Source organism: Phascolarctos cinereus, unplaced genomic scaffold (genome assembly GCF_003287225.1).
Source record: "Phascolarctos cinereus isolate Bilbo 61053 unplaced genomic scaffold, phaCin_HiC Scaffold_4;HRSCAF=312, whole genome shotgun sequence".
NCBI lineage: Eukaryota > Metazoa > Chordata > Mammalia > Diprotodontia > Phascolarctidae > Phascolarctos > Phascolarctos cinereus.
In genome coordinates this window covers 179,997,945-180,024,526 of record NW_027555847.1, presented here as the reverse complement: position 1 = coordinate 180,024,526, position 26,582 = coordinate 179,997,945, and the positions used below count along the sequence as shown (strand labels likewise).

At 38.6% G+C, this 26,582-nt stretch overlaps 1 protein-coding gene across 3 annotated transcripts in view; it reads left to right on the top strand.

Moving 5' to 3' along the window:
- DOCK8 (dedicator of cytokinesis 8) overlaps positions 1-26,582 on the top strand; it is a 312,720-nt gene that overhangs the window by 227,928 nt on the left and 58,210 nt on the right. For all 3 annotated transcript variants that reach the window (XM_021001788.2, XM_021001787.2, XM_021001790.2), the window contains 6 exons: positions 4,971-5,120; positions 8,240-8,353; positions 11,583-11,738; positions 14,207-14,346; positions 17,663-17,832; positions 23,675-23,823. In XM_021001788.2, the coding sequence (XP_020857447.1) occupies positions 4,971-5,120; positions 8,240-8,353; positions 11,583-11,738; positions 14,207-14,346; positions 17,663-17,832; positions 23,675-23,823 (879 nt within the window). The remainder of the gene's footprint in view (positions 1-4,970; positions 5,121-8,239; positions 8,354-11,582; positions 11,739-14,206; positions 14,347-17,662; positions 17,833-23,674; positions 23,824-26,582) is intronic.

The following is a 26,582-nucleotide window of genomic DNA, read 5'->3' as shown; positions in this document are numbered from 1 at the left end:
AGCAGATGATGAATGATTAATTTATGTCCTGACCAGATTGAAATGGTGGCTCATGCTAATGTAATCCATTAGTGTACAAATTTACTGGAAGTAGGTATTCTTTTATTCTTTGTACTAGTATCTCCAGCACCTAGCTCGGTGTCTGGCATATAATAAATGCTTTGGGATTGATGGGTTCATTGATTAATGGCTGGGGTGGAAGTGTGGGAGGCTGTTGCTGATAAGATGGGTCTCTGGAACTGGAAAAGGTCTTAACCTGTGTCAGTATTTCTGTCTATATTACCCTAGTGATAGAAAACCTCCATAGCACCCAAATCTATGGGGGTTTGAGTCAAAGCAAAGTAACCTTATTCTGTAGTTTACAAATTGAACTCCTAGTACTTTGTGGGATTAAGGGAGGAAAACAAAAGCTACATATACATTTTTGTCATTGTTGAGCCATTTCAGTGATGTCTGACTCTCCGTGACCCTTTTTGGGATTTTCTTAGCAAAGATACTGGAGTGTTTTGCCATTTCCTTCTCCAGCTCATTTTCACAGATGAGAAACTTAAGCAAACAGGGTGAAGTGACATGGCCCAAGGTCACACAGCTAGTAAAAGTCTGAGGCCGAATTTGAACTCAGGTCCTCCTAACTCCAAGGCCAGTGTTCTATCCACTGTGCCACCTAGCTGCCCATATATATATTTAGGACACTTGGAATGAGAACTCCAATTGATCCCAGTTGCCATGGGGGAAATTCAGTTATGTATAGTAACCAGGACCCCAGCCATTTTCAAGTTAAAGTCAGAATCTTTAACTGTATTAAGAAACCCTGCAAAGATATGTATAACCTATATCAGATTGCTTGCTGTCTTGGAGAAGGAGAGAGGAAGGAAGAAAAATTTGGAACTCAAAATCTTATTTTAACAAATGGATGTTGAAAACTATTTTTATATGTAATTGGAAAAAAAAGAAATGAAGGAAGGAAGAAAAGAAAGGAAGGAAAAAGGAAGGAAAGAAAGAAACCCTGTAAAGAGAAGTTTAGCTTGGGCAAGGCCCATATTAGCTCACCAGGCCATTCACTTCTCTCCTTTGAAAGAAATGAAACAGAATGGTCCCCAACCCTAGCCAACAACTTGGATTGGCTTAATGCTCTGTGGTAGCCTTAGAGCTCAAGTGCTAATGAACAATTACCTTGGCATTAAAGACCAACACAATCCATAGGCAATTCTCACACTAATGAGTGAAATCCCTTTGGTTCTAATCTAGACACAGCTGAACCAAACTTCAGAGGCTCAGAAGTGAAAGACTGGCCTGAGATAGATCTGATCTTGAAACAGGTCACTGGATTCCACACCAGCTCCCAGGTGGCCTTTCAGCAATGCCCTCTGTTGTGTGAGCTTCACTGGCCAAAATTGGGAAATAATGCTCCTCCCACTCCCCAAAAATATTGTCCAAGAACTCATAGATAGTCCCCCCGCCCACCCCGCTCCAGTTGTCTGCTTTGGGAAGAGTGAGGGTATCTAGCAGCTGAGGTTCAAAAGTTTGGAGTAAGGCCAGGAGCTGGAAGCACAGCATTGTGAGAATTGTTTGGCTGTGCGGTGGCCAGACACAGCTGGCAGAAGCCAAGCACAACAACGTCCTTTAAAAAGCTCTGCATTTGATAGGGCAGTGAGGCTCCTGTCAGGGAACACAGTGTTAGAATTGAGCTGGCCCAGGAAAAGGAGACATTGTCTTATTAGGTCCCTTCTAGGTCATTTTTGTAGGAAACAGCGCTGATCTCTGCAGAAAGTCGGACTCTCTGGTCATGATTCTGACTGAGTCCATTATTCCCAACCCCAGTTCAATAATCCCACAGAACAGTTATGTGAGACTGCGCAGGATGAATATATTGTGCTCTCTTTGGGGCCTTTTTTTAAAGGAAGCATTTGAATGGAAAGACCTTAGAATCCTTCATTTGGAGCTACAGACTTTTGTAATGTACCCACCCTCTTAGATCCCTTTCCACATTGCTCTCTGCAATGGTGTCAAATATAAAAAAACAGAGCACACGTCTTTCTCCCCCTTTTCTCTTTCTCCTTTCCCTCCCCTTCCTCATTTCTCTCTCCTCTCTCCTTTTTTCTGTCCTCCTCCCCCACCTCCCACCTCCTTTTCTGTCTCTGTCTCTATATATCTGTCTGCTTTCCTCTCTTTTCTTCTCTCTCCTACTTCCTCTGCACTCCTGCCTCCCTTTTTCTGTTTTTCTTGGGTTTATGCATCAGAGGTCTCCCACATAGTGTCTAGGAGTATTGTATAATAAACTTTCCCATACACCTTTCTTTGCCCCTTCCTCCTTCTCCAGCCTTGACTTACAGGGGCCACCTCCCAGCATATGTGGGTGGCTCACCTTCCAGGGTCATTTCTTAACAGGCTGTCTCTGCCTGCCAACCAACCTGTAGTCATTCATGGTGATGACTTCATAGTGTAGGTATCTGGGCATGAGGAACTACCTGAAACCACCAACTCCTTTCCCATCAGCCTTTCCTTGAGTACTTCCAAAGTGAGCTAGACACAACCCAGTCCTCATCAACATGTCTTGAAACCAGTTGTCACCTAGAGAAGACCATGCATAGTCATGGATCTTAAGAAGGCAGAGTGATTTTGATAAAGAGCAAAACAAGAATTATGTAATTTACAGCACTTTCCACATAGACTAAATGGTATAGGATATCCCCAATATATATGCTGGCTATGATTTAAAAGTTCATTTGTAAGTTGAATGTTTAGAACCTGACATGCATCTTCCCATAGAAATAATGTTATAGACGATTATTACATTCCCAAGACAAATCACAAAAGCTTATAGATGAAATAGGATATACTTACAATGAAAAAGTACAGGAGTAGAAAGTAATAATGTTACAAATGTATAGCACTGAGTCTTTGGGAAAATATCTTTTATATTACAATGTGAAACTCAGGACTCCAGAAATACGTATTGCTCCTGTCACAGCCCCAGTGAGCAAGAAGGGATTAACAACTTCCCTTCCTTCCTGCCACCTTGTCTGTGCCAAGAAATAAAATCTCACAGACATTTCTTTTACGTAAAATTTTAATGCTTTTGTGTGAATAAAATCAATGAAGTTAGAATTAAAAGGGAAGCAGTTAACTGGGAAAAAAAATCTCAGCAGCACAATTCTCTGATTAAGGTCAGATATACAAGACATGTAAAGAATCGATACAAATAGATAAGAACAAAAGCCATTCCTCAATGGATAAGTGGCCAGAGGAGATGACCATGCAGTTCTCAGATGCACGCTATTAACAAACATGAAAAAAATGCTCCAAATCACTAATTGTAAGAGAAAAGCAAATTAAAATAAGTATGAGTTTATACTTCACACATATCAGATTAGTAAAGATAACCAAAAAAGAAAATGGCAATTGTTGAAGATGCTATGGAAGCGCAGTCAGTCAGTCAATAAGCATTTATGAAGTTCCTACTGTGTGCCAGGCACTGTGTTAAGCACTGGGGATACACAGAAAGTCATCAGCAAGGTCCCTGCCTTACAGAGCTACCATTCTAATGGGAAGACACTAATGAACTTTCAGTGGAGCTGAGAAGTAGTCCAATCATTCTGCAAAGAAATTTGGAACTATAGTCCTAAAGGCAGTAAACTATGCATCCCTCATGTCCTAATGATTCCACTTATTAGGCATAAATTATGAGTACCACCACTATCCCCAAGGACATAAAAGTCAGAAAGAAATGACCCTTTCATACAAAACTATTTATTGGAGCCCTTTATGTTCTAGCAGAGAATCAGAAATAAAGTGGTTTGTCCATCAGTTGGGGAATAGCTATACAAAATGTGGTCTATGATTGTAATGGAATATTATTGTACCATAAGAAACGACCAATATGATAGAATCCCAGAAACTTGGGAAGATTTGGATTAACTGATACAGAGTGAAATGAACAGAAATAGGAGAATAAGTTACACACCATGATTACCACAATATCATAAATGATAAGACCATTGAAAGATTGTAGAATTTTGATCAAAGCAGTGGCTATTTATGACTTTAAGATGGGTGATGAAGCATGACGGAGAGGTGATGGACTAGGGGTGCAAAATGAAATATACATTGTCAGAGATGGCCAACATGGTGGTTTGTTTTGCCATACCATATTTATTTGTTACAAAGGAGGGCTTCTATTTGGCCAGGAGCTCAGGTTTGAGGGTTGGGGTGCTGGGGGGGTGTGTGGAAAAGACAAGCAGTAATTGGATATGAGTTAGGAATAGACACAGAACCTGTGGTTTCATTGATATAGGGAATTTCTTGATGCAAAACTTCCCTCTACAAATGTAACACAGCACCTTCACTGAAACCTGTAGTCATAAAGAGTTGTCAAGAAAAGTTACATGAGATCCCCAATTAAAAAAAAAAGAGAGAGAACATCATTAAAACACAGAAGAAAAGAAAAGAAGTTTAACAGGGAAACAAATAGGTCAATTTTGTTACTACCTTGTTAAATTTAATATATACTTTACAAAATAAACTGGGTAACAGAAATTCAGTTTCACATGCAAACCTCTTTTTGTCCTTTGTATACGAAAATGTTTGCATTCGTTGATGACTGCAAAATTTATCATAAAAAAGAAATTAACTTTCCTACCATTATGATGGAAAGAATCCATATCCGCCATATCTAGGGCAGCAGAATGTGCCCCAGCAAAGTAGCTGGAAGAAGGGATTCCCCTTTCCTGGTACTTGGACAGAAAGAAGAGAATCTCCTCAGGATGAAAGGTATTCATATGCAAGGAATATTTGTTAATTCAGGCATGTTCTAGCTGAGGACTTCTCCCTCTATGTGAAGTCCTAGAGAACAAAGTGGGGGAAGGGAGGAGAATTAACTCTTAGAGACAGCTTATTTTTTCATGTTTTATTTGCTGTGAAAGCAGGCCACCAATTTCTCTGCTGACTCTTTTATTTTTTTTCTTCTGAAGGTGAAGAGCATGGCCCAGTATGTGCATAACATGGATAAACGGGATAATTTTCGGAGAACTCGTTTTTCAGATCGCTTCAAAGACGACATCACAACTATCGTTAATGTGGTCACCTCTGAGATTGCAGCCCTCCTGGTGAAGCCTCAAAAGGTCACTGTGAAACTCAAGCCAAAGTGTAGATTGCACATTGGTCCTTATTGAGAATTGGTACAGGGCCAAGTACCCTAGACAGCTGTTTCCTCTTGGTTCTCTCTCATGGCAAGGAGCTGTATCTCCATTTTGGAAGTGAGAAAACGGACAGAAAGAAAGTGAATGATTTACCTAGGATCACACAACAAGTTACTATTATTATTATTATTATTATTATTAACAAAAATAGTAATCCATGACATTTATATAACACTTTGAGGTTTTCAGAGTTCTTCATATACATGATTACCTTTGAACCTCACAATAACCCTTTAAGCTAGCTGTGTTTTCATCTCCATTTTACATATTAGAAAATTGATTCTCCTAGAGGTTAGGAAACTTGCCTAGACTCACACAACTAATTAGCATCTGAAGTTCTTCCCAGTTCAAATCCAGTTCTTCCTCTCTCCAAGTGAATGATTTACCCAAGGTCACAGCAAATTGATACTAATAATAGATGACATTTATAGAACACTTTAAGGTTTTCAAAGTGCTTTAACTGCATTATCTCGTTTGAGCCTCACAGTTAGCCCATGATGTAGGTGCTTTTATTATCCACATTTTACACACTTGAAAATTGTGAGCCTTTCAGAGGTTAACTGATTTGACTAGACTCTTATATAGCTAGCAAGCATCTGATGTTGGATCCAAACCCAGGTCTTCCTGATTCCAAGTCCAGCATGCTCATAGCTAAGCTAGGCTATCCATATGAAGAAGGAGCTAGCCTAGACTTAAAATGCATTAAGTTAGTAAGATGGAACACTCCTTTACTCATTCAAGAATACAAGTACCTGTTCTGAGCATATCATTATACTAAGTCGTATATGAGAGGATATAAGTGAAGACCTGGTCCCTGCCATCCAAGATGCCTCAGAACTTGAGATGGAAATTTAAGCTTTGAGTTTCCTGTCTATTTCCTCAGCCATTCAATAAAAGACAAATGGCTTCTTTTGAGGAAACAAAAATGTACAATGCTTTGTAGAATCATAGAATCCTAGATTTAGATCTGGAAGAAATATTTAGGATGATCTAACCCAACTCCCTCATTTTGCAGACCCAAAGAGGTCATGACTGACCTGAGGTCAGCCAGGAAGTGGGTAGTAAGTAATCAAGTTTTGATCACTTCCAGGTTTTCCTGTAGATGCTTTTGTAACCTGGTTATGAAGTCTTCCAGCTAACTGGCTAGTTGGCCCTGCTGGAATGGCAAACTGGCACATCATGGTGAAAGGAAAATATCTTGGAGTGATCCTTTTGTAAAGATCCTAGGGAACCGATTTATCTTCCTGACTATAAAGATTGTTGTTCATCTTTAGTTCTCAAAGAGGACCATTGATGTCGGGAAGATGCTATCTTGATTTACAAATGAATTTGATTTAAGTGAGGCAGAGCTGTGCAAAGTCATCAGCCTCACTCTCTCCTCCAGAAACATTGGCGTCCAGTAGCAAGATGTAAGTCAAGGCAACTGGAAATGGCCCCTGACTATAAAGGACACAAATATAAGAAACAGGAATAACTAACAGGTCAAGAACATGAGAGGCAGGAGACCATAAAATTTCCCCCAACTTGACTTCTTGTAAACACTGGTCATTTATGTTACCCTGAACCTCTCCTAATGGAAAAAAACAAATCCCGAATTGTAAAGAATAATGTAGATCCTAGAGAAATTAGAAGGAAACGCAACTCCCTTCACTGAGTAGAAAGATAGGAACTACAAATACAGAAGGAAGCATATAGCATACACAGCTAAGTTAGCTGGCCCCGCCATGTTGTTGTTGTTACAAGGAAGGATTCACAGCACAGGGGTGGGAAGTGGGAGGTTAATGAGAAATAACTGTGATGTAAAAGCCAAAGTCAACAATTAAACTTCTCTATTACATATATATATATATATATATATATATATATATATATATATATATATATATATATATATATATGTATATATATATGTATATACATATATATGTATATATGTATATATATATGTATGTATATATATGTATACATGTGCATATATAGTTTTATAAAATTTTTGAGAAGTTGCATGGCATAGTAGATAGAGAGTCAGTAAGTCTAAGGATTAAGCCTTGCCTCTGACATATACTGGCTGTGTGACCTTTGGAAAGTCTCTTAACTTCTTAATACCCCCAGATAATTCCCTAAAACTATGAGCTGTAGAATAGTTACTAATCTACTTTCATAGAGGAAGTTTCCTTATCTAGACTTGCTTACATCAAAGGTATTACAGGACATAAAAACATTGTCATCATCTTCATCATCATCTAAAATAATATTGAGAGTGGGCACTTATTTTTTGCCTTTCTTTATATCCCTAGCACTAACAGTGCCTGCACAGGGCAGCTAGGTGGTGCAGTGGATAGCATGTCGGGAAAATATGAGTTCAAATCTGGCCTAAGACACTAGCTGTGTGACCCTGGGCAAGTCACTTAACCCTGTTTGCCTCACTTTCCTCATCGGTAAAATGAGCTGGAGAAGGAAATGGCAAACCACTCCAGTCTCTTCACCAAGAAAATCCCAAATGGGATCACAAAGAATGGAGCATGACTGAACAACAAGCCTGTTGACTGTCATTCTAAGATCCCATTTCAATTTTTGCCACATAGACTTTCCAATGATCATTCCCATAAATTAAGAATCAAAATGCTTTGAGACTAGTACTAAAATTTGTGTGTCTCAATTTAGTTATGTATCATCAAGTTTCTGGATTTCTGGGGTGCTTTCTGGCTTATTTTGTCATGAAGTCAATACCCATCTTAAGCTATAAACCATGAATACCTTCTTTTGAAAATAATTCTTGTCACATTTTGCTCACCCTTTCTTCTGAGAAGACCTACAGTTTTGACAATAATTTCACCCCAATTTTCATAGCATCTCAAGTATAGCTGCTCTAGTCACTGAAAAAATTGAGGACCAGAAAGATTAAACAATTTGCTAAAAAGCACCCAGAGAACACACAGCAGAACTGAGACCAGAGCCAAACTTTCCTTATTCCCCAGCAAGTGACCTATCCATTTCGGTGCTTCTTACATCAAAATGATTGTCATTTCCTTCTTTTAAAGGAAAATGATCAAGCAGAAAAAATCAACATCAGCCTGGCTTTTTTCCTCTATGACCTTCTTTCCCTAATGGATCGGGGCTTTGTGTTTAATCTAATCAAACACTATTGTAATCAGGTAAGCATGACTTTGGATGAGGACCATGCACAATACACTACTAGGGCCCAGGAAATAGTTGCAGTGCACATACCAACATAATAACTGGGGGAAAGGAAAGACTTCTGGCTGGGTGCCAGGCAGCCCCAAATGAGGCACCAACCTGCAGATGCTTGGGAATTGATTGATTTTCAGTGACATAACAGAACAGACATTAAGTGAAGCAAGGTCTGGGTTTGAACGCTTCAGTCATTACTATTGTTTCTCATGCTATGTGGATGCTTCTTTGACTCAAGGAGCTCAGAAACCCTTAGTACATATGGCCAAACAGTGATCACCAAAGAGTCATCAAGTTAAAATTCAGTCATTTTAATTAGGAAGTAACCTTCTCTTTTCAACTGACCATGCAGCAAAAATTTCACAAAAATAGCCTTTCAACAGGTTTGCAGAATTCAAAGTGCAAGGAATTAAATAATTCAGGTTCAAAATCTTTCTTTCCCATTCAGTCATGAGCAGTACATGTTATAAGACTTTTTTTAAAAAAAGACACAAAATTGTATTCACAAAGGCTGTCACAAACCTTATAGAGGAATTCTTGTTAGTCACATACATGTGCAAAGAATTTCCTGTCTCCTACAGCCTCCAGAATTCCACCAAAGGGATTCCGGAGTGTGTAGGCAGGTGTGGGAGAGAAATTACCCTCTGTGTTTTCTCTGATACTTCCCTTTTTTGACATTTGGAATCGCAGGTTATAACTTTCATTTCAAATTTAAGTTATATCCTTATTGAGAAAGATACTTTGGTCTGATTAGAAAATATTGGAATGCTATTTTAGGCCCAAAGTTGGATATATTGGGGGAGTGGAGGCAGGGAGGTTGTGCCACCATTTTGACATAACAATAATTGACATCTATATAGCAATTTAAGATTTGCAAATTGCTTCATACAACATTGTCTCAACTGATCAGGATAGTCCTAGGATAACTTCTACTCTCCTTAGAAAAGCTGAGAGACTCAGAGACATTGAGCAATTGGCCCAAGGTCACAGGATCACATCGTGGAATTTCAGAATTGGAAAGGATCTCTACAGCCATCTAGAGCAATCCATACTCCAAAATACAATCCCCAATGCAGTGTGCCTGACAGTCGACTAGCCCTTATTGGTAGACTTCCAATATGGGAGAGCCTACTATGTCCCAAGGCTACTTATTCCTTCCTAGTTCTTCCCCCTGAGGACCAGCAGAACAAATCTAATTTCTCTTCCATATGACAGTCTTCCAAGTACTTGAAAGCTGTCTTCAGGCTAAATATCCTTAGTCCTTTCACATAGCTAATGAAAAGGAAGAGTTGAGATAGAAACCTAGGTCTTCTGACTTCCAATCTACCAATCTTTTCACTGCACCACACTTTTCCCCCTTGCAAAATAGTGAAGAAAGTAGGCTCATGGAGGCTGATCTTCCAGCTTCCATCAAGCTCTAAATCTTATGATCCTAGACCAAAGGTAGATCATTGATGACACTGAAGCCAGAGAGGGGAACCTAAGGCTATATAACTTTTTCTTCTTTTCCTTTCCTTTCATCTCTTTTTTCCCTAATTTTCTTCTTTTTCTACCTTAGTTTTCTTTGATTTTCTTCTCTCTTCTTTCTCTTCTTCAGGGAGAGAAGCAACTGAGATTCTAGACGGCTATATTGTTATCCTTACTCTCACATTAAATATTTACTCTCACATAACACTTACTCCCACATAAAATTACCTTCTACAAATCATTTAACCTCTCTCAACCTTAATTTTCTCATCTTTGATATGAGAGGGTTGGACTGGATAATCCCTGAGGTAGGAGCACTGAGAGACCTTGTCAGTCATCCAGACCAAACCTCTCCCATGACCAACTCCCTCATTTTACAAAGGATGAAATTAAGGCCTAGGGAAATGAAAAGACTTACCTAAGTTCATTCAGGTAGGAAGTATTAGAGTTAGAATTTGAACTCAAATCCTCTGACTTCCAAATCCAGTAATCTTTGTATGGCACAATGCTGCCTGAGGTCCCTCCTAGGATTATTATTCTGTGTTTCTGTCATAAAGACCTGCCACTAGTGCTCAAAAACATTCCCTGACTTTACTATTGACACACAGTTTAGCCTGTCTGACTCTCAGTTTCCCCTTCTGTAAAATGAAGAGGTTGGACTCATGGACTTCTAAGGTCCCTTCCAGCTCTGGTCAGGCAATATTTGTGCAAAAGTGGGAGGGCAGAAGGAGGAGGAAGTTTCACTTAAAAAATGAATGAAGAAAAAATTTAAAAAGGAATGAAGGAAAAAATTGGGAGGACTTTTGGGAGAAACCCACCCCTCAAATTCCTTGAAAACCATCAGCACTTTGGGAGTAGGTTACTGTATGAACGTAGAGCAGGGCTCAGTAATTTCTATATTAATATAGTAACCCTATCACAGCACATGGGGCTGGTGGCCACTAACTTCCGATGTATAAGGAACAGTGGGAAATTAGAGCAGGTGGTTTACTTTGGACGTATGTGAGTTTTCTGTTTCTTTTTATAGAGTATTTGGTTTTCAAGAGGTCTGAAGGGGGGGTTTCCCCCAAAAGTCCTTCCAACTTTTTTCTTTTATTCTTCTTTTTTTAAATGAAACTTCCCCCTCCTCCTACTCTCCCACTTTTGTGCAAACTATTTGGTATTTTTCATAGATAGTATATTTTTCTAAACCCTTTGATTTTGCCATCCGGTGAGACTGTTTCTGAATTTACCAGTGGGACCTTTCATTAGAAACTACAAAAGAATCATTTCAGCATTAAAGTGATCAAGTCATATTACCCAGTACTTTTGTGTGGCCCAGTGTGGGGTCGACTTCTTTCATTTAGTTTCTCAGACACAGGGGAGTTCTTGTAAAAAAAAATGCTTGTATTATGTTACAGTGAAAAAATACCTCATGATTGTTTTCCAGACAGGTTTGCCATGCCTTTGCAGTTTACATGGGGCAGGGTGGAGAAGGCTGGGGGAGGGTGAGAGCCTCATTTTTGGAGTTCTGTCAAGCTGAAATCATGAAAGGAACATTTATTGGGTAGAAACAAATTGGGCTTCCCTGTCCTATATAATTTGCCATCTGCTGCACAGTCCCATTAATGTTTATGAAACTGGTTGCTTTGATTTGGGGAGAAAGAATATTTTTCATGATGTTCAAACTAAACTCCATTCCCCTAGTAACGAACAATTCTGTTCTTTCCTCGCTTTTCTTCCCAGTTGTCGGCCAAGCTCAATAACCTCTCAACTCTGATTTCCATGAGGCTGGAGTTTCTGAGAATCCTCTGCAGCCATGAACATTACCTCAATCTGAATCTCTTCTTCATGGCTCCTGATGCTGCTCCAGCATCTCCCAACCCCTCCATCTCTTCCCAGGTAACCAACTCATAGAAAAGAATTATTTCCAGTCTTTATTTCTCATTCTTCATATATTTAACTTATTGTATTGTGAGCTCAGAAATGTTCATGTGATGTATTCATGCCGTCCATGGCTCACAGATCCCTGGCAGCCATCACATGCTTTAGGAAACTCTTTTTCAATGAAGTTACAGATAACTAATTTAAGTCCAAGGTTCATCACTTGCCCTGTCTCGCCTAACTTCCAATTTTACCCCCTGACTTCCTTTATTTTTTCCCTAACAGCTCAGCTTGCCCAAGTTCCTTGAAAGTTTACTTTGTGCAGGGAGTGCTGGGAGAGATAAGTTAGGGGGTCGTATTATAGAATGGGAAAAAAAGAGAAAAAAAGAAGAAAGGAGCATCACTTAAACATTTTAAAATATACTGAAGAAAGAAGGATGACATTCAGGAGAGGATACAAATAGGACAGCTTTGTTCCTACCTTGTTAAGTTGAAATATACAATTAAAAACAAATGAAGTGACAAGTTCATGATTTCATTTACAATCCTTTTTTGTTGTTGTTCTTTCCATAGTGAAATGTTTATAGTTGTTGATGATCATGTTAAAGAAAGGGACAAAAAAGTGTAATGTCAAATCAATAGGAAGGACAATGATATTTGAGTCCGAGCCCTTAAGTCTTCTAACTAGACTGAAACCTCTCTGTCACACTGTTTGCTATAACGGCACAAATTTTTAGAGCGCTCTAAGATTTGCAAATCATTTTACAAACATTCCCCCTTTGGGTCCTCAAGACAATACTATGGGTAGATATTATTAGGAGCCCTGTTGTACAGAGAAATTGACACTGAGAAGGTTAAGTGATTTGTCCAGGGTAACACAGCTATTGAGTGCATGGGGCTAGACTTGAACCCAGAGTCCAATTCTCCATCCTCTCTGCCTCTAACTACATAGGCCTATCTTGGACCTCATTCAAGGAAGTTTAGAGGAGCACCAAAAGTTCTTTTGAAATGATGCAGTCCAATGCCATTGACACATTATTATAGCTCTGTCAGAGTTATTCACACACTACCAGAGAAAGTACTGGATGAAAGGAAGTACTTGCAGTAAGGGCTTTGATTGAAGTGGCCAAATTTGGAGGACTGGTTGGTTAGCTGGTTGAATAAAATTCTTTGGAAAGGGACAAAGGATATAGCCTAGGACAGAAGCAAAGATTTACCTACATCAAGGTCAGGTGCTGCCCAAAGGATCTGGCTGTTAACACAAAGATGGAATTGCATCTTAGTTTTAAAAGATAAAAATTTACAACCATTTAAGCCAAGTCCTATAATCTAGACCTACATCGAGTGAAATGAATCTTATTTTTAATCAGAAATACACAATATATTTCTTATGCCCAGATAAGATCTTGTGCCTGACCAGTGGCTGAATTGGGGGGGGGGGGCAGTGCCAGTGACTAAGCCAGTCAGAATGAAACCAAGCCCAAAGGTTGCAAGCTTTGCGTCATCCTCATCCCTCCTCCAGCAACTGGCTTTTATCAAGATATTAAATGAGATATATGCTTGGAAAAATATGCGAAAATTTCCCATGCTTGAGCAAAATTGGGAATTCTCTCATCTGAGCATGTCTTGCTCCAGTCTAATGAAATTCAGACTGCACTCAGTCATATTCAGAGCTTGAATTTTGGACTACAGGAGTCCTTAAATTTCTGTGTGTCACGGACCCTTTAGGGTAGTCTTGTGAAGCCTCAAAATCACGTTCTAAAATGCATTTTTTGTTTTTGGGCAAGGCAATTGGGGTTGAGTGACTTGCCTGGAGTTACGCAGCTAGTAAGTGTCAAGTGTCTGGTCTGAGACTGGATTTGAATTCAGGTTCTCCTAAATCCAGGGCCAGTCCCCTATCTATGGTGCCACCAACTTTCCCTTAAAATGCATTTTTTTTAATACATAGGATCACAAGGGAAGCCAATTATATTGAAATACAATATATCTTTAAAAAAATGTTCCTGGATGACCAGGTTAAGAACCCTTGGCAGAGAATACAGTGGCCTTCTGTTATGAATATTAGGATTACTTAAGATCATTATTCTTTTTGTTTGTTTGTTTGCTTAGGCAGTTGGGGTCAAGTGACTTGCCCAAGGTCACACAGCTAGTAGGTGTCAAGTGTTTGGTTTGAGGTCGAATTTGAACTCAGGTCCTCCTGACTCTGGGGCCGGTTCTCTATCCACTGTGCCACCTAGCTGCCCCTAGATCATTATTCTTTGTAAAAGTTTATGCCATTCCAAAGACAGAAACAGTCACAACTTCTTTTCAAACTAGTAACGCCCCAGATTCCATCTCCTTTGAATGTCTGGTTTCAGGTTTGCTTTTATTTTTCACTCTTTCTTTTCAAGAAGCTACCAGCAGCCCCTTTATTTTACTTTATTCTTCCTTCCAGCTGTTTGTCTTTTCTCATGCCACTCACCAAAATGTCTCCTGCATTTCTATAGAACTCCAGCTCTTGTTCCAGTTTTCAGGACCAAAAGATTGCCAGTATGTTTGACCTGTCTCCTGACTACCGCCAGCAGCACTTCCTGACAGGACTTCTCTTCACTGAATTGTCCGCTGCACTCGACGCTGAGGGAGAAGGGTACCGTCTGTTTTTGTTTTTGTTTGTGTTTTTCCAAAGAAAGAAAAAAGAGGCACTTGGATTAAATGTGTGTGTATATTAGGGGTAGGACTGGGATTGTCTAGTGTCTCATTCATCAGATTGAACTTTCTGTCCAAATATTTAATTTTATTAAAAACTAAACCTCTGATTTCATTGATGCAGGGAGGAAACTCCCATCCCTGTGCAGATCAACACCTTATCATCTCAGCTGTCTAGAGCCCTAAGCCATGTAACTTCAGATTCCTTCCTCAGCCTTAACCAAATACTTTCTTGTTATCTCAGCAGAAATCATTACCTGATGGCAGGGATTCATGACCTTTTTTTGTTAAGAAACACCAGGCTGGCAAAACCTACAGATCCAATCTCAGAATGATAGAGGGGTTTTTTTAATGCTTAAAATAAAATGTATAGGATTATAGAGAAAACCAATATTGAAATAGTTATCAAAAAACTTTTTTAAAAACAACAAATTTACAGACCCCAGCAGAAGAATTCTTGCTTTGTATATAACTAAACTTGCCTTGACTGCCCAGATTTCCCTAATTTCTCTGGTGACAAGATGCCTTAGAAACATTTGAGGCAAAGAGAAATTTCATTTGCAAATTCTTGTCCTTTCAAGGAAGCCCATCCTGCACCTAAATCCCCTTTATCCCTAAATGTCTTTTATGGCAGCACTTCTGTAAATTTAATTATCTTTAATGTTTGTGTTAACAGTGGTTTCCATTTTCCCTCTGGTCAGGTGGTACCTGTGGAGAGAGGAGGCTAGACATCTGTTTCTGTTTTGGAAGGTTACTTGCCCTTATAAAGTTGTTACCGATTTTATGACCCGAAACATGGCAGGGTAACATGAGAGGTCACTTTGTCATAATGTATAATATGGTGGTTACATCCTTCAAATACACTACCTTTGCTTACCCCTAGAGAGGAACTAATTAAAAGTGTCCCTCCTTGGCATAGCAATAATCCTTGACTGCTGGATTTGCTATATAGCCTCCTTGGAAGTCATTAGAGATACTGTTACTATGTCATAAGATAAAATATTAGCAATTTTTTTTTCAGATTGCTTCAGTATATATTTCACCTTTCCTTCATCTTTTTCTTCTGCTTTTTTCTTTTTTTTTCTTTTATCTCTAACCACTCCCCCCTCTCCATAATACTATTAATAATCTTACCAAGACCTACTCATCATACTGAAAGGGTTCTTAGAAATCAACTCCACCCTTGAAATGCTGGCTTAAATTTCCCATGCCTCCCCCAATACTTCCCTTTCTGCATGGGGCCTTGATTTCCATGCCCACTTAATTGCACAGTGAATTTGGGGTACAGCTGTAGTATAAAAGTACATGGAGTGCAATGACTAACTTTGATAGACTCACTTCTTCTTAGCAATGCAAGGATCGAAGACAACTCCAAAGGACTTTGATGGAAAATGCTGTCCACATCCAGAAAAAGAACTATGGAGTCTGAATGCAAATTGAAGCATATTATTTGCTTGCTCTCTCTCTTTTTTCCTTTTTGTTTTGTTTGTTTCTTCTTTCTCATGTTTTCTCCCATTGGTTTTAATTCTTCTTTACAACATGACTAATGTGAAAATAGGTTTAATATGAATGTACATGTAGAGCCTATTTCAGATTACATATCATTTTGGATGGGGGAGAGGAGGGATGGGGAGAAAATTTGGAACTCAAAATCTTACGGAAGTGAATGTTGAAAACTAAAAATAAATAAATAAATAATGGAGAAATTTTCAGGACTCTTTGGGACATATAGTCTAACATATTTTTTCTTTCTTTTTTAAAATAATTAATTTAGTTTTCGTTTTCAACAATCACTTTCATAAGCATTTGAGTTTTAAATTGTCTCCCCCTCCCTCCCCACCTCTCTCCCCAAGACAGCATACAATCTGATATAGGCTGTACATATACATTCCTATTAAACATATTTTCACACTAGTCATGTTGTAAAGAAGAATTAGAACCAATAGGAGGAACCACAAGAAAGAAGAAACAAAAGAAAACAGAAGGAAAAAAAGTAAATAGTATGCTTTGATCTTCATTCAAACTCCATAGTTCTTTCTCTGGATGTGGATAGCATTTTCCATCATAACATCTTTTTTCTTTCTGAAATCTTACTCTACAATCAAAACAGATCCCCCCTGCCACTAGAAAGGGGACCACAGTGCATAGAGCTTTTGATATTTAGGTTTCAGTTATTATCTTGGTGCTACAGAATAATCCGCCAATAAATTTAATAAGCATCTACTATGTGCCAACTATGCCTTTTGAAAATTTGATCTATAATAAAATAGCTAGGAAATAGCTGGCTAAGTGGCACAGTGGCTAGAGTGCTGGGCCTGGAGTCAGGAAGACTCATCTTGATAAGTTCAAATCTGGCCTCAGACACTATCTTTCTGACCCTGGACAAGTCAAGTTAATCTTGTTTGCCTCAGTTTGCTCATTTACAAAATGAGCTGGAGAAGGAAATAGCAAACCACTCCAGTATCTTTACCAAGAAAACCCCAAATGGGGTCACGAAGAGTCAGACACAACTGAAACAATAACAATAGCCCCCAATAAAGTCTCTTAAAAGTTGGCAGAAAGTCTTATGTACATTTTCTGATTTAATCCATATAACAACCCTGTGAGGCTGAAGCTATTATTACCTCCACTTTACAAATAAAGAAATCTGACTCGATTTGCCCAATGTTACACATCTAGTAAATGTCTGAGATAGGATTCAAATTCAGGTTGTTCCAACTCCAAGGCCAGAATACTGGGATTTGCCCAGAGATTGTAAATTATTTTGTCCAAGGTCATACACCTAATAAGCGTTTGAGGCAAGATTTGAACCCATTTTGTCCAGACTCCAAGTTTAGTATATCGTGATTTTTTCAGAGATGTTAAATGATTTGTCCAGGGACATACACCTAGCAAGTATCTGAGATAGAGTTTGAACTCAATTCTTCCTGTCTCTAATCCAGGACTCTATCCACTCTGCTATTCTGTTTGATATCTCTGGTGTGATGTAGCATTTGTTGTTGTTGCTGCTGTTTTTAAGCCTGCTTATTTTGTTCAGTATTTCCCAATTAATTTTAATTGGGTTCTGGAAGCTAGAGAGTGGCACGTTGGCCCTCTTGCTCCATGTTTGACATCTCTACTCTAGGCAACATTCTAACTCTCTACATTATAGAGAAGGAACCGACCTTTATTGTTACCATGCATTTGTTTGCTTTCTTGCACGCTTTTAAATTTTGGGCATCTCTTCCACTGACTCTTTGCATCTCTCTTGCCAATAGAATCAGTAAGGTGCAGAGGAAAGCCATCAGTGCCATCCATGCTCTACTGAGCTCTCATGACCTGGATCCCCGCTGCTCCAAACCAGAGGTCAAGGTCAAAGTGGCTGCTCTTTATCTCCCTCTGGTTGGCATCATCATGGACACTTTGCCACAGCTCTATGACTTTACAGGTAAAGACATCTTCTCTTTCCTTGTTTGGCCCTTGTGGGCCCCGACTCTGACTACGTGGCTTTACAACAACATGTGGTGTGGCAGAGGTCACTGTAATTAATTCAAATGCTGATTTCATTTACGTGAATTATTGTTCTCCAGACCACAAGTAAAAGCTTCTCATATTTGCTCCATGAGTGTGTAAGTGCAAAAGCCAACTTTTTTTATTGACCTAATCATTTTATCTGTGGGAAAATTTTGTGATTTCCCAAAAATATGAATGTATTTTCTGTGAAAAAAAATTCCATTTTGGGCACACATTCATAAATTCCACCATCAAAGATGCTAGGTTTGAAAACAGAGGACCCAGATTCAAATCCTTATCCTGTTACTAAATATCTATGAGATTTTGGCCAAGTCACTTAACCTCTATGGGGCTCAGTTTCCTCATCTGTAAACAGGAGGAAGCTGGACTAAATGATGTTTGAGTTCTAATCTGTCTCTAGATCTATAAACTAATCTATGCCCCCTTGAACCAAATTCTCCTTCCATGTGAGTAGAGCATCAAGGGCCACTTGAAATAAAAAACAGAGCTGAGTCCCAGGAAATGCATTGGGCTATGTTATCTACCTGTATACCACTGACTAACCAGCTAGGTTGACCTAGGACAAAGCACTTTACCTGTCTAGGTCTAGTTTCCTCATCTGTCAAATGAATAGACAGGAAGTAAAGAGCACCATTTCATTAAAAGGCCAAAAATCATTCCAAAGAATACCTATACTATTAGATAGGAGATAGGGACTAGATCTGTGTTATCAATGGAAAAGGAAACTCCCAAATGAAAAAAGCTCTCTGTGCAATGTAGAGAGTTAGAATGTTGCCTATAGTAGAGATGTTAAACATGGAGCCAGAGGACCAATGTGGCCCAACACTCCCTAGCTTACAGAACTCAATTAAAATGTAATTAGGAATTATTTAGCAAAATAAGTAAAAAAATACAATTAAACAAATAATATCATAGTTTAAAACTACGTCGACCTGCAGCCACCAAAGATACTTAAGTACAGATTAGCAGTCCTGTTTCTATTTGAGTTTGATACCAAGAGCCTAGAGCACTGGAAGTCATTTGTCCAAGGTCACAATGCCCACATATGTCAAAGGCAAGATTAGAATCCAGCTTTTCCTAATCCCAAGGCCAACTCTGTATCTACTATGGCACACTATCTCTCATACAGTTAGAGATGGTAAAATTATGTGTGATATTCAGTCCAATTCAACAAACATTTATTAAGAGCCTGACTCCTCTGTGCAAGGTTCTGGCTAAGCACTGAGTTTACTTACATTGATTAAAAAACAAACAAACAAACAAACATTCCTATACCAGAGGTGGCAGACAAGATGGGGGAACAGTTAGTCGTCCACCTTAGTGCAGGAGATGCTTTAAAGCGTTTTAAAGCTTTAAAGAGAAAGAGATTGGGAAGGTAGATGGGGGCCAGAATGCGAAGGCCATCAATGGCAGTCTGAAGACTTTGTATTTTGTCTGATAGGCAATGGGAATCCAAGTTGCTTCCCCCATTTGAGTTTATTTGGATGAGTGCAAAGAGGTCACAGCAAAGGTCACAGGTCACAAGTTGCCTTCAGTGTACAGTTTTTTTCTCTCAGGACTAGATAATGCGTAAGGCTCTTCCTTCTAGCCTAAAATTCTGTGATTCTCTGTGGCTAGATATACTTTGGACATTTTTATGTTTTTTCATTTGGAGATTTGGAAGTAAAAGACCACGTCTCCCCTAGATCCATAAACCCCTCAGGTCAGGAAAAAATATATGATAGTAGCATACATTTATGTTGCTCTTTAAGGCTGCTAAAACACTTTGCACATATTATCTCGTCTGACTCTTTACAACAACCTTGTGAGGTTGGTATTTGTACAACTCCCATTTTATAGATAAGGAAACTGGAGCCCGGAGAGATTAAGTCACTTGCCCAAGGCCACACAACCAGTAAATATCTGAGACAGGATTTGAATGCAAGACACTGACAAAGACAGGGCAGAGAGGAGGTGCTTTAGAACAAAGCAGCTATAGTTTTCCTATTTTGAAAGGTGAATGAATTTTAATTTATTTTATTTTAATTTGTGGAATAAAAAAATCATTTCATAGTATAATTTTTTTAAAAGATGATTCCACATGAAACTGCAAATCTATTGTGTACAACTTCCTATTCCTTTTACATATATAATAAAGTAATCATGTAAATTTCTTTTTTCTTTTTTTCTTCCCTTCCCTCCTCCTACTCTAGAGATGACTACCATTAGACACGTGTGTATGTGTGTATATATACATACATATATATATACATACATATATACATATATATATAATCATTCTGTATATCTATTTATCAGTTTTTTTCTGGATGCAGATAACATCTTCCTTCATATTCCCTTTGTAATTCGTTTGGGTATTTATAATAGTCAAAATGTCTTATTTGCTCCAAGTTGTTCTTAAAACAATATTGCTGTTAAAAATAAAATTAAAAATTAAGAAAAAAAGAAAGGTGAATGGTTCCAATTACTCCACAGTGTGATCTTCCTTCTTACCTTCTACCCAAAGACAAAATGAACAGATTATCATGTCATCCTGTTAGCTAGCAGGAGGCCCCTGGGGTGCTAGAGAGTGTTTGTTTGCATACAGATAGGAGAAAAAAATTACAGAAATCCCTGGAGCCAATATTACAAACTCCCATCGGGGTTGCCTTCACTTGTCCCTCTGTGCAGTTATGTTTAACTGAATTGCTTTGGAATTTTAACTTCCTTCTTTTTAGGCCTGAAACATGGGCTGACTGAGCTTTAGCTTGAAACTCATACAAAACATAAAACAAAAGGGAGACATTCCCAGGGAAATAATTGTATCACGAATAAACAATTACTGCAGAGCCCTTAGCTGAGCTATGATTTGTTAATTCATTACTGTAAGGACTTCAGTAGCCTCTCTTCCCACTAAACAGAACCAATGGTCTTGGCTCATGTATATCTTACCACTGGCCTTTGATGACTGGAGGAGAGAGTGAGGCTGATTGACTGTGCAAGTCTGCCTCTCTTGAATACAATTCACTCGAAAGTTAAGACATCACCCCTGTGATGTCATTGGTCCTCTCAGAGAGGGAAGAACGAACAACCAATCAACCAGACAATTACTCCTCAATACCAATAAATTTCTGAGGGGGAAAAATATGACCCTAAAGACTGAGAGAATCCGTCAGACCATAAGGGTAAGGAAGTTACAAAAACCTGTCTGACACTATTGAGGATCAATGAGGTACAGGGTGAGTGATGAATCTGTTCTCTAATCATGCCTGGATTTTGACAGTCAAGTTAGGAAGAGGGTTGTGTTTAAAACTTACAGACGACATGCAGGCCATCTCTAGAGGCCCTGGCTGACTTATAGGTAAATGTGTACATTGTTCCATTCAGAAAACTCTCCAGATTCTTTGACTGTGATTCAGTCATCCCCAAAGTGTAGTACATTCCCTCAGAACACATTGCTACCAAATTTTATGGATAATTGTTTAATTGTTTGCTCGGATGAGTCACAAGAGAAAGAATCTTTCAAGATGCAGTCTCTGAGCCTTTTAAATCAACTGTGTCAAGTGAGGAAGCCTAAGTGTTCCCCAAACATAAATTAAACTTTGTAGTCATACTATAGCTGTTAAAATAAAAAATCATAATGACTTGTCTATGAGTGGTATTCTAGATTTGAAATCAGGAAGACTTGAATTCCAATCTACCTCGCATGCTAATTATTTGTGTGATCCTGGCTAAATCACATCTGTTTCCTCATCTATAAAATGAGAGCATCTGACTAGATGACCTCACTGGTCCTGTCCAGCTCTAGAATTATAATCCTATGCTGTCATCTACATTTGTTGTACCTTAGACGACTCAGGACTTATCTAATAAGTCAAAGGTGAGTTGTTCTTTGCACTGAAAGAAGGAATTCCCATGCCAAGAGTTACCTAAACTGCTTGCATGCAGATAGGAGAAAAGAATACAGAAACCCTTGGAACCAACATTACAGAGTCCCATATAAGCTGCCCTACCCTATCTTCCATGCAGTTATGTTTAACTCAATTCCTTTAACTTCCTTCTTTTTAGGACTTAAAAATGGCTGGCTTACCGTTAGCTTGAAACTCCTTTTGTTGTTCAGTCATCTTTGTGACCCCATTTGGGGTTTTCATGATAAAGATACTGGAGTGGTTTGCTATTTCCTTCCTCAGCTCATTTTATAGATGAGGAAACTGAGGCAAACAAGGTTAAGTGACTTGCCCAGGGTCACACAGCTAATAAGTGTCTAAGGCTGGATTTGAACTCAGGAGGATGAGTCTTCCTGACTCCAGGCAGGGGAACTCTATCCACTCTGCCACCTAGCTGCCCTAGTTTATTGGTATTGAGGAATGATTGCTCAGAACGATACAATTATTTCCTTGGCAATGTCTGCCTTTCATTTTATGCTTTGTATGAGTTTCAAGGGACAACTAGGTGGCACAGTGTATTGGGGGGCCAGATCTGGAGTCAAGAGCACTCATCTTTCTGAGTTCAAATCCGGCCTCAGACACTTACTAGATCTGTGACCCTGGGCAAGTCACTTAACCCTGCTTGCCTCAGTTTCCTCATCTCTAAAATGAGGTGGAGAAAGAAACGGCAAACCAGTCTAGTATCTTTATCATGAAAACCCCAAATGGGGTCATAGAGAGTCAGACAGAACTGAAAACAACTGAACAACAATAACCAATAAATTCCTGAGGAGGAAAAAATATGATACTGAAGACTGAGAGGTTCTTTTAATTTCCTCATCTATAAAATGACAGTTGGACTAGAGGGCTTCTAACATCCCTCTCAGTCTAAATCTATCATCCTATGATCTTTACCTTTGAGGATGGCTGCCTCTGATCCTGCTACCCTGTCTTCTGTAATTGCAGATCTTATCCAGGCTATATTTCTTTATAAACTTGATTGATTTTTTAAAAACTGAATGTTCCCAAAAGTTTTCCAATGGTGGTTTATGATTCCTTATAATAATATCCCATTTTCATGTTAGCAACCAAAAATATTTCTTAGTCTTATTTTTGTGAAAAATTGAAGGCTGAAATGGATAAAGTTTTGACAACTCTATGAAAGCCTGACTTCTCTGTGCATCAATCACCTGTGAAGATTTATTTTCCCACACCTCTATTTAAAAATTGCTTATATAAATGACCTGCCATGTATGTGTGTGCATGTGTAGAAAAAATAATGTCAATCATCTTTTAAATGAAGGCCAGCTTCTGAAATGGTCACCTTCTTCTTGTATGTGCCTAGATTCTAGCATCTGTAATAAACTGAAGGTCATTTTAGAGCTTCTGAAAATTTTGAAGAAACTCCTCATAAATCTGTACCTGAATGTCTTAATCGTCTTTACACAACACTAGTCCATTTTGGGGACTTTTGTGGTTTTTGTTGTTTTTTATTTCCAGAAATCTCATAAGGCATGACTAAGCAAAGTATGTTAGACTTGGAAGCAGTTTTAAAAAACTTTTATGAAGATTTTTCACATTTTCAAAAATTACCTTCTATCTTAATCCTTTTTTAATTGTTTTTAGCTCCTTTTTTGGTTTGATTGCCTCTTCTTGTGAATGGCAATAGATTAAAGCAATGGTACAAGTCCTAACTAAAATTATTTCACAGACTCTGCTGATGGCACAGGCATCAGAATCAAGCCCACGGAATTTGTTTTTTATGGAAGTAAATTTTGTGCAACAGCCTTAGGGAAATATTGACTTTAATTTATTAATAGTTAACTTGACTGATGATATTTTAAAATGCAGTTTCAGATGTTCGTGGTGGGAAAAGTCGTCCAAATAGCCCAGATGAAGAACAAGAAGGTGGAAATCCAATTAATCAAAGTGTAGCCCTAGCCATCGCAGGGAATAATTTCAACCTCTTGAAGACATCCGGGGCACCTCTATCTTCCTTGGTATACATTCTCATGAGTTTCACTAGCTTGCTCTTCATGTATATTCAGTGTTTTCTTTTATAGTATACATAGTATTCCCACATGTGGGTAACAAAGGAAAAAATTATAGTTGATAGAGTTCTAATCTTGGAGTTGGGAAGACATGAGTTCAAATCTCACACCCAACATTTACTAGCTATATGACCTTAGGCAAATCACTTAACCCCTGTTCCTTAGACCTATTAAATTACAGACAAATTATGATCCATGAGGGTAGAGGAAAATTTCTACTCCAGGAATTCTTCCACACTTAGAGAATAACAGCTCCTTCATGTCTTCCTCTATGTAACCAATGAAGATTTCAATTCTCTTGCTCTGTGCAAGAGGGAATAATTAATCATGGGGAGTTCAGACCGCTGGGACAAATTGCCTGGATCAGACAAATAGTAAGCTCAGAGAATCTGAAGCTAGCAAGTTAAATGACAAGAGCAAAGGATCAAATAACTAGCTCAAGATCAAGCAATTCTGGGGCAGCTAGGTGACACAATGGATAGAGCACCGGCCCTGGAGTCAGGAGGTCCTGAGTTCAAATCCGGCTTCAGACATATAACACTCACTAACTGTGTGAACCTGGATGAGTCACTTAACCCGAATTGCCTCACCAAAAAAAAAAAATCAAGCAGTTCCTTGAGAGTAAGAAAGGTTCAAAGTACTATATACCCTGCCTTCTATCTGGTCCCTCGCAATCAAGGATCAGCCTGTAAAAACACCCAAAGGACTCAGACCCCAGCAGCCATAGGACCAAAGGTGTTTTAGCTTCTTTTGTTATGACTAATCAGAGCTGCAGACTCTAGGATGCATGTTTCTTTTTTTTCTTTTATTTTTGTCTCTACTTGAGAAGTTTAAAAGCCCAAAGCTTTTTGTTTCTTTTCATTTTATTACTGCCTCTTATTTTTATATCACATTCTTTTCCAGATGTGGCCCTCCATGTTTCCCCAACCCAGTGAGCCATACTTTGTAACAAATTTAAAAATAAAAATAAAAAACAGTACAAGAAAACCCATAGCAATAGCTTCTGACAATCCATATTCCACCCGCACTGTCCCTCAACTACCACTACCTTTGCAATAAAGGAAAGGAATGCATTTTCTTACCTCTTCTCCAGGGTCAGACTTGCTCATTGTAGTAATGTAACATTCAGTTTGGGGTTTTGCTGTTCTTTCAATTTATATTATTATAGTAATTATGTATATTGTTTTCTTGTTTCTACCTCCATTCATTTTGCATCAGTCCTGTAGAAGTCTTCACATCTTTTTTAAAAAAATTATTATTCTATTTATTTAGTGTTTTATTTTTCCCCAGCTACATGTAAAAACAATTTTTAACATTTGTTTTTAAGACTTTGAGTTCCAGATTGTCTCCCTTCTTCCCTCTCTTCACCCCCCCCCCATTGAGAAGGCAAGCAATTAGATATAGGTTATATATGTGTAGTCATGCAAAACATATCCATAATATTCATGTTATCAAAGAAAATACAGTGAGTCTTCCCCTCTTGACTTAAAGTTTAGATATTTGTATTGACTTAGATGAAGCATAATATCATTTTATATTTACATTTTTATCTTGGCAGTAAAATGATTTTTAAAAAATGAAATTATGCCCAGGCAATTGAATCACCAATGAAAGTCCTGGGGAACAGATTATGAAGCATACCTCCTCCCTCATGGCAGAAAGGTGGGGGACTACTAAAGCAGAATACTGTATACATCGTCAGATGTGGTCACTGCAGTGGATGTCTTTGCTTAATTGATTTTAAAGAAAAGTGACAAAGGAGGATCAACCCAAAGGTGGGGTTTGAAATGACTATAGTATAAAGACAAAGGCACGTGTAAAATGTATTTTTATTTTTTACATTTTGAACCATTTTGAACTTAAATACCAAAGAAAAAACACGCAAAAAAGAACATAAAATGCATTTTTAAAACACAAAGAAAAAGTAATTGTAGAAATGTCTTATGTCCTATAACCCATAACTTGCAAACCATCATTTCTAACGTACTTAGAGGTAGTAGCTTTATTTCATCTCTACGTTCCCCTGAGATATGACCATGATACCATATTGAGAAGAGTACAACCTCATGTTATATAATTAACAAAAAGCAGTTCTCTGTGCTACAAAATTGGTACCATGAAGTTTCTTTGCCCCAAAAAACATATTCTTTAAAGCACACAGGCAGACACCAAACTTTCATCCAGCACAACTGAGTTCTTCACCACACCACAGACTCAGTTATATTGCCAGTCGAATCGCATCCACTATTGTAATGAGAATAGATGACAAAGAAGGTTGTGAAATAACATTAAAAGAAGCTAAAATATCTGTTGGCTGCCATCAACCTAATTTTCCACTTTGGAACTCAGTAGAAGGCTAGTTTTTGAACTTTCCGGACGCTGAGGGCAGGGCAGCTTTCTCAGGCACCCAGCCCTACATGTTCCCCTGCATTCAAACTTCCTAAGAACCCACAACAGCCTGCAACCATATTGCACCAAAGTGGGGGAGGTAAGATAAACAGCCCCACCAATTATCAGGGGAGGATGGAAATGGAATGGCATACAAGCACGAGGAAGCATAGTCTGCAAGCCAAAGAGTTGCCCATGTGGTCCCAAGACTAATACAGTTTTTATTCATAGACTCACAGAATAAAAACTGCAAGCACCCTCAGAGACCACTTAGTCCAACCCTCATCATTTTCCAGATAGGAACTAGAGACCAAAGAAGT